Genomic DNA, 13391 nt, shown 5'->3' with positions numbered 1-13391 from the left:
GCACACCCCCCTGCCGATGCCCATGATCGCAGTTTATCTCGTAATGCTGGTTCGGTGACAACGATATTACGTCGTAGTTCATATTAACACCGCGGTATTAGAATATAACAAATAGTTAATCGCTGATTATACCACGCACAGGGCCACAGAGATTGCTGTGGCAATGGAAAGCTGGGTCGAGTTTCACGCCACGCGGTCTAACGAAACGCTTAAAGAGCTTCGCTTTTAAATAAGTGTGTCCACTGCCTCAGGTGAAAGCTTTTAGAGAATGTACACTAAACAGCGGCAACGAGTTTGGCTTATGAATTTATGATAAGCAGTCGGCTAGGCGCGCGCTTGCCTTCATAAGTAAAATACGTATGTACACCATCCAAATGCAGCCGTAGTCTCAGATATCCTGCGCCGCTCAGCTGAGCTCACGAGGCGCGCTTTTCTGCGAGGCGATTGGGAGGCCGCGTCTCCTTGTGTAGGGGTCTTCGCGGCAGGTTGTGGGACGGCACCGCACCTGGTGCTTAAACGCGGTCACGAGCTTACCTAAGAGTGGCGCGTACGGTGGGTAGCAGAAGTCACTGTCCGCGAAGTGCTTGCTGCACATGGTCGATGAAGGCGTGGGGCGCTTTCCCATACTGAGCTTGACTATCCACTTCTTCTTCAGCTTTGGGTCCTTAGAATAGTTGTGAAAGCTAACGCCTTTTTCACGAGCGGACGAACAGAGGCGTAGCCAGAAATTTTTTTCGGGGGGGGGGGGGGGGGGGTTCAACCATACTTTATGTATGTTCGTGCGTGCGTTTGTATGTGTGCGTGCCTATATACGCAAGCAAAATTGAAAAATTTCGGGGGGGGGTTTGAACCCCCCCCCAACCCCCCCCCCCCCCCCCCCCCCTTGGCTACGCCCCTGCGGACGAAGCACACTGAGGCACAGAGCAGTACTTCACCATTGCGCAGCACTCGCCGCGGAAAAAAAAAAAGCGACCGCAGTTCTAAGAAACAAAGAGCTGTAGTTCTAAATGAACGTTAAAAGCAGACCCACGGTTGTTCGAACAGCGTCAGTAGGCACCATACGCAAGATAATCAATTGAACTGCTTTCTGTTGAGATTTACCACAACGGTGGTTTCAACACGGCGCTGGACCTACGTAGCAGACGAAAGCGCGCGAATCCCAGCTCTGACGTCATACAGGCGCCGTTCGCAGCGCCGCCATCGGTAGAGGGCGGGAAAGGGAAGTGAGGGAGAGGACAGTTCTCCCATTGGTGTGCTGCGAAGACGACATAGACATTCAGGTTATGAAGTTTCGCCGCGAGCTTCAAAAATGAAACGGACCTTTTTCATGTTCTCTTCTAATAATGAACTTATGATCGCGAAATTAACGACAATACGAGTTCTCAAATAACTTTATCAGTCTAAACTGATTATATTTCGCTTGGTGTACCCAAGTGGTCGAAGTTAATGCGAATTTTAACAATATATCTGCAAACAACTGAATACACGAATGCAGCAGGCATGCTCTTTATTGTCGCCCCCACTACGACGTCCGCTGAGTGAAGCTGCATAAACCGACAAGTCAAGCTGATGGAGGGTGGGCCTTAAACCTAGATGTTAAGTCCTGAAGCCACTGTTCTGTTACCCGAGACTTCTCTGGCGCTGTTTTAGATGGAATGCATCTGCGATGCGTCGCCTTGCGGGTGCTGTCGGTTCACTTTATTTCCGGGCCGGAGCGAACTGCTGCGGAGGTGTTTCTTTTCCTTCGATTCCGAACCACGCACCGTTTTCGGGAAGTGCTTCGGGCTATGTCGTTCAACTCCCCGTTCTTTCAAGTGGGAGACTCCGTCGTGCGTGGAAGACTGGCCGGTGAAAGGGGAGCCCGCAGAGCCGCGCACCACAGCCGCACTCCACTCCTGCAGGCTGCTGTTTACCAAGTCTGCAGCGCCGTCCCCGAACAGCGCAGCGGTGATGTTCGTGCCGTTGCCGATGTCGTCAATGTCCAAGGCGCGGCCGGCGTTTTGAGCTTCCTTCGCGGTAAGTTGGGCTTCTCTCAGAACGAAAGTGAAGGCGACCAGGGCAGCGACGACCAGCGTGACCACGATCGCAGACATCTGCGCGAACCACAAAGTGGGCCTGCAATGCCACGAACGGAGTTTAATATCACGCGTATCGGTAAAAGATACGTAGCGTGACAGCAGTGGCCATGGCATGACATTACGCTTAGCGCGAGTTTCAGGAAACTTGTGCGAGCATATTGTGCGCAGGATTCTCCAGTGAGGGGGGGGGGGTCAAGTTGAACCGCAGCCCCCTCCCCCCTTCGTTTTGTCGAGTCCGAAAGAAATAAAGTTTCGTCATGGATGCAAATATGATAATGGGGCGATGACGTGCTTCTGACAACGGCTTGCTTTTGGTTCCCGGCTTTCTGGGGATAAAGGTCGGGAGTAAAGAGTTCTTGGAATACATCAGGGGTCCTTGGCTGCCATTATCGTCAAAAACTTGCATGCCCATAACCCTGCACTTTAAACATTGACATGACAGCTCCGAATGAGTAGATTGTGGCGGACACATGCAAAAGTATGAGGCAGGCTTTGCGCCCCCTCTGATCTGGGATTCCCCCCCCCCCCCTCCCCCCGTGGCACGCATATATGTGTAATGTGCGCGAGAACAATCTTTCCCTGCGCTTAGCAGCCCAAAAACGCTTGCCAGCTGTCTGCCGGACGGTAGCCGAGTATTGAGCCCGGCCCTAGTGCAGTATGGTGCCTATCGGGTGGAACATAAAGAGCCAGCGATTCTGCTTCTTTTGTCACTTCGTGCCGCCAGCTTCGAGAAGAGCTTTTAGTGACCGGATTTATTTTGGCGAAACCAAAATTCGTCTGTGCTATGTACGCAGGAAATTCCTAGCGCGTATTGGCCACAAAAATTGGGCGAGCCACACTATTCACTGGTTCACTAAAAACTAAGAAGCGCATAGGTGCGAATGCGGAGCGAGTGCAAAAAAAAAAGAGCGGAGCTGGTGGCATCGTACTGCTATTTCATTGCTTGATTTTGCTCTCTATAGTTGATTTGGCACCATCTGCACTGTTTAACCAGTCTTCGCGACGTTAAGTCAGCGAAGCTGCTTCAAATTTCAAATTCATAACGTTTAGTGGACCGGAGATAAGTTGTGGAGCTGGCACATATCCGCTAGGAGCTGCGTTATGCTCCGCAGAGATTAACCTCGATCTTAATCACCTCCACTGTTACAATAAAAGAGGCGCTCCATTAAGTGCACTGTCAGTGGCTGTTATAGCCCCAAGCCAAACGTGTGTATAACCTCATTAATAAGAAGCGCAAAACACAAGACTTTGATGAACCGTCGGGATTAACCCAGTAATAAACACCGGGGCAGAACGTTTCAAGCTTCTCTGGTTATCCATCTGTACGGAGTGCTTGGGCAGTGATTTTTTTTAATGCTGATAGAATGCAGTAATGATATCCTTACGCAACCGGCAGCCGAGTTGAATTGTATCGCATCTATTGCATACTGCGATGATAAAGTTACACTTGAGAGCAAGGTTTTAATTTAACACGATTATTATGGCCCTGGTAAAAGCAAAATGACATAATGCTATATGACTGTGGGACTGATAATTGTGGGACTATATTCTTCAGCGGTAGCACACGCGTAGTTCGGCTCTGTAGCCTTCCCTTGCTTCCCTTCATTGCCAAGAAAAGTTGGGACGCGCTGAGCAGCATACGCCGCGCGCTGACATGGCGCGAGCGGTTGGCGAATGCGAAACCGCAGAGAGCAAAGGAAGAAAGAAAAAGGTGGTGCGCACGCGGCTTTTTTAAGGCGTTCAACGACAGGGGTGAAATTGTCTCTACTAGATTCGACCCGGCCAATACGAGGCATCCCTCCATTATGGTCTTTTGGGAGTCTGGCTATCTGCTCGTGCTCTCCCCTTCCCAGCCATGCCGAAAAAAAAGACCCAGGAGTGTGTTTATTTGACAGTGTAAACTTCACTCACCATGCTACAAAATAAAAGGAGAGACCGCGTTCTGCGAACCGTGCGGGAAAACGGACAATTGAACGGCTATGTTCAACTGTTGGCGCCTTTCTGCCATCATGAACAAAAACATTTCTTACTTTCCTGTTGTAGATACAGGTCGCGCACATCTTTGTTTTGAAGTTATTTGTATTTTCGTAAAATTTATTGTGCCTATTCTAAAAAAGACAGGGCGTGCAAACACGGACACAAGAAAGAAGTCAGGACACCACACGGCGTTTGTGGTGTCCTGACTTCTTGTGTCCGTGTTTGCACGCCCTGTCTTTTTTAGAATGAATACTTACCAACTAGCTCAGCTCTGTTATTCTAAGCTTCATTTATTGTGCCTATATTTACGACGTTGGAGGCCTAAAACGTTGTTTTGCCTGCCTGTTTCGGCGCCTAAACCGTGCTTTTTCTAATGCCGAAAAATCCGGCCACTAGTCATCACCAGTGTCGAGTTGGCTTTTCGACTACACGTAATCAGAACCATGGTCGGTGTAATGCAACGATTCCGTTTGCTCAGACGTTCCTTTCTTATAGACCTGATTATTTTTACTCGCACTCACGTTTAGAGCAAGTGTACACGATTAATCTTGACTAGAGCTGTGCACGGGCCGTATTTCTGAGCCCGAGCCCGGCCCGGGCCCGCTGACTTTGTCGAAGGCCCGCCCTAGCCCGACAGCAAAGGGCTGCGAGCCCGCCCGGCCCGGCCCGACGTACGAAAACACAATCCCGGGCCCGGCCCGGCCCGGCCCGGCTTTTTGAAGGTTCGCTGCGAAAACAAAACGTCGTTTTCCGGTAATTTGGCATTTTATTGAGCATATCAAATATGATCAAACGACACGCGACGAACAGTCTCTATTACACAGATTACAAATTACATGTAGACGGCCTCATGCCAGCAACAATGGAGTTCGCTCGCCAAAGCCGTCACGTGTATGGGGTATGCCCATGCAAGCGTCAGCTTGCACGAGGGCGATCTACTTCGGGTCGCTGTCGCGTGCATTTTCACTCATATGGGATTTGGCCTTAAATCTAACGCGAACAGTCGCCTGGCGCCGTCACTAGCTCAGGTGGTGTTACTTCTCTGTTTGTCGGAGTGCAACAGAGGCAGTGTTTTACCTGCTCCCCATTTGCTTAAAGTAGCGTATGGAAATGAAAAGCGGTAAAGGGCGGTCGCGGAAGAGGCGCTGTATGCGTGCTGGAAAACAATTCCCGCTCATTCTCTATATTTCGGGCTTGAGTCGGGCTTTGCGCGGGGCCCGAGCCCGGCCCGACAAAACTTCAAGCAGCCCGAGCCCGGCCCGCACCCGAGGTGAAAATAGGTCGGCCCGCCCGAGCCCGGCCCGCGGGCCGGGTCGGGCTCGGGCTTTCGGGCTACCCGGAGCCCGTGCACACCTCTAATCTTGACCCCATTTATCTGTCGGCGCGGGCAGCGTAGGGGCTGCGGGTTTGGTTACGGCACAACTGAGGGTGAGCGAACACAGGCGGCATAAGGAGAGGACAGACGCTATCGAGGTCGACCGTTCTACCTGAGACGCAGCCACCCCCCCCCCCCCCCCCCCCACACACACACACACCAAAGACGGCTGTCCCCTGCGAGCGAAGAAAATCCACCGTTAACTTTACCGATCCACCGTTAACTTTACCGATCCACCGTTAACTCTACCGTTAACATCGTTAACTTTACCGATCCATCGTTAACTCCACCGTTAACACCGTTAATTAACCTTCCTGCCTCCATCGCCAGCAACTCTGATCATGCATCATTCAAGACTGCCATTTCTAACTTGTAACCACTCCTCTCTGTAGCGCGGCGAATGGCATTGAGAGTATTTAAATAAATAAACAAACAAACAAATAAATAAATAAACCGCTCAGGGGCCGGCTATATATATATATATATATATATATATATATATATATATATATATATATATATATATATATCTTTCGCGCGCAGTCCGCCACTGGCCCGAGAGGTGATCCGCCTGCATGCGTTAACACAGCTGGTATTAGCCGGCCCCTGAGCGGTTTATTTATTTATTTGTTTGTTTGTTTGTTTGTTTGTTTATTTATTTAAATACTCTCAATGCCATTCGCCGCGCTACAGAGAGGAGTGGTTACAAGTTAGAAATGGCAGTCTTGAATGATGCATGATCAGAGTTGCTGGCGATGGAGGCAGGAAGGTTAATTAACGGTGCCGCGGCGGTCGCATTTCGATGGAGGCGAAATGCTAGAGGCCAGTGTACTGTGCGATGTCAGTGCACGTTAAAGACCAGATGGTCAAAATTTCCGGAGCCTTCCACTACGGCGTGCCTCATAATCACATCGTGGTTTTGGCACATAAAGCCCCATATGTTATTGTTACGTATATATATATATATATATATATATATATATATATATATATATATATATATATATATATATATATATATATACTGGCCTCTAGCATTTCGCCTCCATCGAAATGCGACCGCCGCGGCCGGGATCGAACCCGCGACATTTGTGTCAGCAGCCGTAACTGCTACAACAGCGCGAAGGACAAGGAATCACCTCATGTTTAGTTTATCTCTTCTTTATTTCTGCGTAGAAATACGGTAGTTATAGGGCAGTCATTCTTACCAGAATTTGGCCCCGGCGGTTCGCGCATGTCTCAGCCGCCTCCGAAGGGCTGAAAGAGCGCTGCCCTCGCTCAGTCGCTGCGCTGCTGACCGTGAACGATGCCTGCGTTGTTGGGTCCGCGCTTGGTGTCGCCCTCCCTGGAACGCGACCTCAGATTGCAAACCCGGGGCCTGGGTCAGTGGCACTTCATCCTCTCCCTCCTCGCCGAAAGTAACACAGTCGCCGGCCGAGAACTGAATCTGTGTCTGGTGCTGCGTGCGGTGCGTGAACATAAACGGGTGACGTGCGGTGCTCTGAAATGGTACACGTTCTGTCATGCGCTGTGCAAGTAGAGCGAGGGATGCGTTAAAATGCAAACGACGGCCTGCCAAGCGCGCGCATGTGTGTCATGGACGACTTGAAGAATCAATATAAGCAGTCGATTCTGCAGGGTGAACTGAATAGCAAGTAGTTGTTTGCTGGAACATTTTAGCTATCTAGGATGTGGGGTCATTCCACGCCAAACGTCCCAGTCATATTGGCGGCCATCTCAAATGTATTAGAAAAAAAAAAAAAAAAAAAACGTGCTGACCTGTTTATTGCATTGAACACAGTGAATTGATAAAATATTTCGGGATAAATTTTTTTGGCCACGTGGGAGCCTTCCGAATTTCGCATAATGTTGTGTGTGATGTTTGTCAGAAAATTTATTCTGAGAGTATCGTTTCTCTTTTCAATGCCAACTTTGGTTTACATATTAAGCCAAGGCGTCTGTGTAACTGCGTTCCAAGCTCAATAATATTACTGCAATTTTTCTGCCATATATGCCTCCAGAAATCTTGCCACATCCTCAATGTTTTCATATTTTGTAATATTGCATGTATGAATGTCTGAGTAATCAATGGTGATACTCTGCGGTACTTGTATTTTGCGTTAAAAATATTTCTAGACCACTAAATGTGTAAATATTAGAAAAAAATCACGAATTTGAGAAAAATCTTCATTCTTGTCGTCATTGAGACGCAATTTAGACCACGTGATTTTCCAATTAAAAATCAGCTTTATACTGTTTATACCTCAATCGAAAGAAAATAAATAGTTCTTGTTATATGATTACATTTTTGACGGCTTGACGGCTATCATTTTGACGGCATTGACGGCTATCTTCCCATTTGTTCAAACGGCAGTTTCCTCATTGAAGTTCCTTATTTCTGTCAATGGAGAACTTCAAAAGTCACAGTTTCGCCGCAAGGGCGAAGCAATGAATGCGATAGCAAGAAACTAATGCTATACGAAGTGAGGCTCGCCAATGGATACTCTCAGTTTGAACAGCGCTCCTGTTGCAAAGGCGGCCGAAGCAGCGAAGGAAACTAGCGTGCTTCAAGTGTCGAGCTGTGACACTTGATAGTTCGCGCTCATCTTCTGTTTGTTCGTTTAGCGGCGTCCCTTGAGCTCGAGTGACTTTGGTACGCTCCGTAACATGAGCGCCGACATCACGGTGAATGCTCGAAACATCCCTCTTCCCCTCAGCACGAGAAAACCGCGCGAGCAGACAGCGGAAGGCAAGGTTCTCCCTGCGCAAATATAAGAAGAAGCGAGCGAGCTCGCCGACGACTTTTAAATGCGCCCGTCGCGCTCCTAGCGCCATCTCGCTGGTAATGAAGAAACGCTTATAAGCGCCTGCCGTATCTGAGTCCGTTCAGCGGTAAAGGCTGTGTATATAACGCTCGCCGTTAGCTACGTAGAGGCGTGGAGGATCTGCGTTTCGTGGGGTAGTGGTTAGCGCCCCTCGCTACGGAGCAAGATGTCCCTGGTTAGGTTCCGCGCTTCGGAAGTATTGTACTGAATTATTTTTCTTTGGGGTCTTATATATATATATATATATATATATATATATATATATATATATATACTTATACATATACTGTGCATGACGGCGACGGCAAATCTAGCCGAGACTGTCCATATATCTGCTATCGCAATAAAATATTTTCCAAGAGACACGCGCCGTTGTTACTTTATGTGGTCGAACGCGCCTCGTAAGCAAGCCGACAAGTGTCCCACCTGAACAGTATACAGTAAGAGCTCGTTAATTCGAATTTCACGGGACCGAAAAACATGTCCGAGTTAACCGAATTTCGAATTACCGAAAGTATCAAGGAAAAAATGAGCATGGGCCTATTACATCGATAAACTTTCATTTTCTTGACGAATAGGTAAATCCTGTATTTACTTTGCATAAGAGCAGTGTAAAAGCCGCAATTTTCGCCACTCGCAACTTCGTTCGCAGTGCGACCGCGGCTCAAGACCTTCCTGTCTTAACTAAACCGAAACGCGCTAACCAGAAACCCGAAACGCCGTCGTTACCGCACGGTTCGCGCTGATGACGGCGATGCGCCGCCTCGTTTTGGTTGTCCGCGCACGCCGTTTTCGCTCCTTTGCGTCGCACATTTGCGGCGCTTCGCGCTCGGCGCGCTCCAAGAATCGCCCGAATTAACCGGTTTGCGGCCAAATATGATCGAATTAACGAGAGTGATGCCATTGAACAATACGTGGGCTTGCCGGGACCTGAGAACGCGTCCGAATTATCAGATTTTCCGAATTAACGGGTGTCGAATTAACGAGCTTTTACTTTATATCATACACCGTGGTCAGAACACGGCTGTTTACGATAAATGTCAGTGAGGGGCTCAGTGGAGTGTAAAGGAGGGTGTCGGTTCTTCGGGAGCTCACCCTTCCAGAATGGCCAAGACTGCTCGTACTCCCGAGGAAGAAGCCGCCCGACGTAAACAATGGAAAGGCCTGACGAATGGGGGCAGCAGCTTTGCTGTTTCGACGGCCTTCACGGAGTGGAGCTGGCGGGATTTTTTTTATTTATATTTTTTTGTTAATAATGTACTACTTGCTAACTCAGCTTGAGAAAATGGTGACAGCTAAGGCGCATGAACAGTGCAAGCATGGGTGTGGAAACTCTCGATTATTTATTAAAATTACTAATAGTATAGCTTTGATGATCTTGTATAAGAACATATCGAAAACGCAGAGGATTTTTCTCAGAGAGAGAATTACGATATGCCTAAAACTGATTCTTCATTTCTCTAATTCCATTGGTTGGCAAATCAAGCACGCTAACCTGAAGAATAAACGGCTATGAACTTGAGCTTGTTGGCTCGTCTTCTACACAGGAAACAGCGCGGGAACACGGGACAGGAAAGACTGACAGGACCAGCGCCAAGTCCTGTTAGTATTTCATGTTCCGTTTGCCCGCGCCGTTTTCCTGTTATGTAACAAGCACCGCGGAAGAATCGGTCGACCCGGTAGAAAAGAGTTTATAAACCGCAAAAAGAAAATAGAAAAAGGATAGTCTCCTTTAAGGCGTAAACCTCGCACCACGAGCTCTTTTTAGATGTGAAGAACGCTTGCCTCGTACTCTGAAAGCTGCGATCAACAGTTGCTGCGTCTCGCCACTTAAAGAAAACAAGCAGAGTACTGTTCATTGGGCTAATAGAAAAGCAAATTAACACGCGTAGACGTAGATTGACATGGAGAACGATCGTCCTACCTGATTCGTCTGCGTGTGTGTATTTATATAAGCATATATGTCACTGGCGCCGGAACAAGCTAGCTCAAAGTCAGCACGTTAAATTTCATCAATGAATGCTCGATATTTCAATAGCGGATCTGTTTAATGCCAAGGTAAATCCCTCAGGATTCGTCGTCTGTACTTTCTAACCCAGCTGAGAGCCCGACGAGTGGGAGAGCACGAGTAAAGCTAAGTGGGTTAGAGAGAAGCCTAGTGTAGCGAGTTGAGCCTGATAGAAAAAGGGTAGCGACGTGGAGAGGGTGAACCTGGTTAGAGAGGAGGAGAGCAAAGGCGAAGCTGTGGTGGGAGCGAAGTAGGTGGAGTGGAGAGGACCGGCTGATGACCACTGGAAGAGCCGAGGGTCTCGCATTCGTTCTGGAATGTTCGCCTCGCATCGCCTCGCATTCTTTCTGGAATGTTCGGCAATGACCAAGCTAAAACTGACGCCACCAACTCCTCTGTCTAATCAGTCTTCGCGACGTCAAGTCAGCTGAAGCTGCGCGTCATTTTTTTTTTTCTTACAGACAAGCCTACTCAGGTGCTGCGCTTCCATAGCAATACATCGACAGAGCAAAACGGTAGCGGAAGGCGGCGTCTTACCATGCCGGTCAAGCTGTCCGAGGATCCCAGGGAAGGCAGTCGTGGAGGTCGGAGAACCGTCGAGTGCTTCTGTCGAGGACCACCAGCAGGGATGTGATCGAGAGGAACGCGCGAGGAAAGTGCGCGAGGTCCGCGGCCACGCGAGCACCTGCGCTTCTTCTTCAAATCGACTCGACCATCGATTGTAACGCCACGACAGGGGCAAAGTAAACTGCATAACATTTTCAGCGAGGAAAGGTTTCTTTTTTCTGGAATAACTGTACTTGGGGGAAACGGAGTTTTTGAAAAAGAAAGAACGGTCGTTTTTGTTTACATCTACAGCCTATAGTTAATTTTTTTTCTTTTTGAAGTTTGAAGTTTATTTCACCACAGTGTTACATTGCTTACATTTTTACAGTCATGCATGACCGTCATGCGTGACTCGTTCACAATGCTTTTTTTTTTCATCATTTATAAGTAATTACTATTGCCAATCATCCGGGAATATTTAACTTTTTTTTTCTCGCAATTTACAATCTAGTAATTTTTGTTTGAAATTTTCCCTATTTTTTTTTTACTGTTTATTTTCTTAATCAATGTACACCGCCCAATTCATGCCCGAACCCCCAGGGTAGGTTGCTCCAGGTCACTATCCAACTAACCAAGCAGTCATTGCGTCAGCGATACTTTCGATGAATATTTCGCGTGGATGTTTAGGGCGTATATGCGGCACGCCGCGAGGACAATAACGTTGCGTTGTCCATGCATGATCAACTTAAACAGCCACGAACTAAAGTGACTTGTAAATTTATTTCACGCTCGGTATACGGATAGAGGTGGTACATTATATTTATAAATATTTATTCACAAATTCCTCGTGTGGAACATAAATAGCCATTTGTTGTCTTCTCGGCCGCAGTGACCGCGCATCACGTTCCTTCGTCCACCTTGCTGGCCAGCTCGAGCAGCAGGGCCTTGATACCGGCCCAGGTCTCCTCACCGGTGGGCACGATCTGGTCGCGCGGCAGGGTGAACCCGTGGCGACCAGTGTCCCGCAGCTCTACCGTGTACGCGTACGGAATCTGCGCTTCGCCGAGTGCCCAATCGTCCGAGCCTCCCGAGGCAACGTCTGCAACAAACGAAGATGCGTTGCGTTGCGTGGGCGCGATATCCCTCCCGTTAGCCCCGCGGCACTTACACAGCATACTGGTGGACGTTCCAACATTGTACTTGGTACCGTGCACCTTCTCTAGCGCAGCCGTGGCGACTCTTGCTGCGCGGGCCTGCGTGGGACAGAACGCTTGTCAGTGGAAACGGCGTACTTGCCCTCTTCACCCACTTATCACTCTAGGCTCTTTAAAGGCTCATTAGGCAAAGAACACAGCGTCACGCTAGACATAAGAGATACAGCCATGGCGTAAAAAAAATCTTTATCTGCGAAATATTTGCGTATGCAACGTGCTGATCATGTAGCCCCGGCTAAAGATTCCAAAGAACCCCTTGGTCGGCTGGTCTTTCTGTTAACGTGATTGGTTGAGCGAAAAATTGCAGACCACGCACGGAAACGTGGACTGGAAGAGCACCGAACCATGTGTGGTTTTTCGTTTCTGCAAATCTGGTAGGCAAAAAAAAAATCTCGATCGCTTCAAAAAAAGGAGAAGGCTTGCAGTTTTTAGTAGTATTTCAAAACACTGGACGTGTACGTCCAGAGCACAGATTTAACCTGCAGCTGTGAACAAACAGCCGTGACGTTAAGGCGTATAAAGTACAAAGCTTACCCAAGTGAATACGTGAATGACGTTCTCCTTACGCCACAGAAATAATTTTAGCCGAGCACAGTATAGCGCGCTGCTCAACTTAGTAAGATGCATGGTAGCAAAGGTGTTGACGGGTTAAAGAACTCTGGTAGCACCCACAAGAACACCTATTGTCTAAGTTGCATGGTGCACGTCGCGCAACGGGGGCCAAAAGCGCATAGCTCATCTCTCCGCTCTTGTGCCTTATTTAAAACGAAGCACGGAGCTGCACTGATATATTCGTGTTTTCTTACGTCCAAATGTTGACGATAACAGTCCATCCGTAAGAATGAACAGGCGCGAGCATATACAGTTCTTGTCATGTGTGTGTGTTTTCGTACTTGTGCAAAGTGTGTGCCTGTTGAAACCTGCAAGGCTTCCTTGTTTGCGCATTGCATTTCGATCAAGTCTCGATATTCCTGTGCCTTATTCATCAATATACGTACAATAAAACCGCGTCTGACTACTTTGGAGTCGACAATTTCGCTTTGTCGCTCTTTTTTATATTTATTTATTTATTTATTTATTTTTACCTTGACAGCATCTGCTGAGTATGCCGGGACTTTGAACTCTGCCGCAGAGGCGACCGTGTCCATGTTTTTTTTTTTGCAAAAGTGCGGCGTTCGTGCGTATGTTATCGGCGTATACAGTGGTACTGCTTTATATGTGCTGTGGTGCTCTCAGGTATAGGATGCTCAAGAAGGACAGCCTCAAGTGCACTGTACCAGCGTGTGACTGGCAGTGGCCCGCGACTCAAAGAGCGGATCGGTGCTCATGGCTCCCGCTACTTTCTATCAAAACAATATTTGGCACTTG

The 13391-nt window shown here is 48.2% G+C and overlaps 2 protein-coding genes across 3 annotated transcripts in view; both read right to left on the bottom strand.

Moving 5' to 3' along the window:
* Positions 1-1498: 1498 nt before the first annotated feature.
* LOC119373767 (uncharacterized) lies at positions 1499-7014 on the bottom strand. The gene is made up of 2 exons (XM_037643831.2): positions 6639-7014; positions 1499-2115 (listed from the first exon to the last, which is right to left on the bottom strand). Exons 1-2 carry the CDS (start codon positions 6953-6955, stop codon positions 1647-1649), a joined length of 786 nt encoding a protein of 261 aa, XP_037499759.1. The 5' UTR covers positions 6956-7014; the 3' UTR covers positions 1499-1646.
* A 4613-nt stretch (positions 7015-11627) lies between these two features.
* LOC119373756 (carboxypeptidase B) overlaps positions 11628-13391 on the bottom strand; it is a 31134-nt gene continuing 29370 nt past the window's right edge. For both annotated transcript variants that reach the window (XM_049420001.1, XM_037643822.2), the window contains 2 exons: positions 11978-12062; positions 11628-11908 (listed from right to left, as the gene is read on the bottom strand). In XM_049420001.1, the coding sequence (XP_049275958.1) occupies positions 11709-11908; positions 11978-12062 (285 nt within the window). In that variant the 3' untranslated portion in view covers positions 11628-11708. The remainder of the gene's footprint in view (positions 11909-11977; positions 12063-13391) is intronic.

Source organism: Rhipicephalus sanguineus, chromosome 1, assembly GCF_013339695.2.
Source record: "Rhipicephalus sanguineus isolate Rsan-2018 chromosome 1, BIME_Rsan_1.4, whole genome shotgun sequence".
Classification (NCBI taxonomy): domain Eukaryota; kingdom Metazoa; phylum Arthropoda; class Arachnida; order Ixodida; family Ixodidae; genus Rhipicephalus; species Rhipicephalus sanguineus.
The sequence above is the reverse complement of the archived record's forward strand: the minus strand, read 5'-3'. Positions and strand labels throughout refer to the sequence as shown.

What these genes read in the sequence shown, in the direction of transcription:
- LOC119373767 (XM_037643831.2), bottom strand. Translation starts at nt 6,955, where the DNA reads ATGACAGAACGTGTACCATTTCAGAGCACCGCACGTCACCCGTTTATG. An exon ending in ACCGCCGGGGCCAAATTCTG is followed by an intron (nt 2,116 to 6,638) that starts GTAAGAATGACT and finishes GTGGCATTGCAG; the next exon opens with GCCCACTTTGTGGTTCGCGC.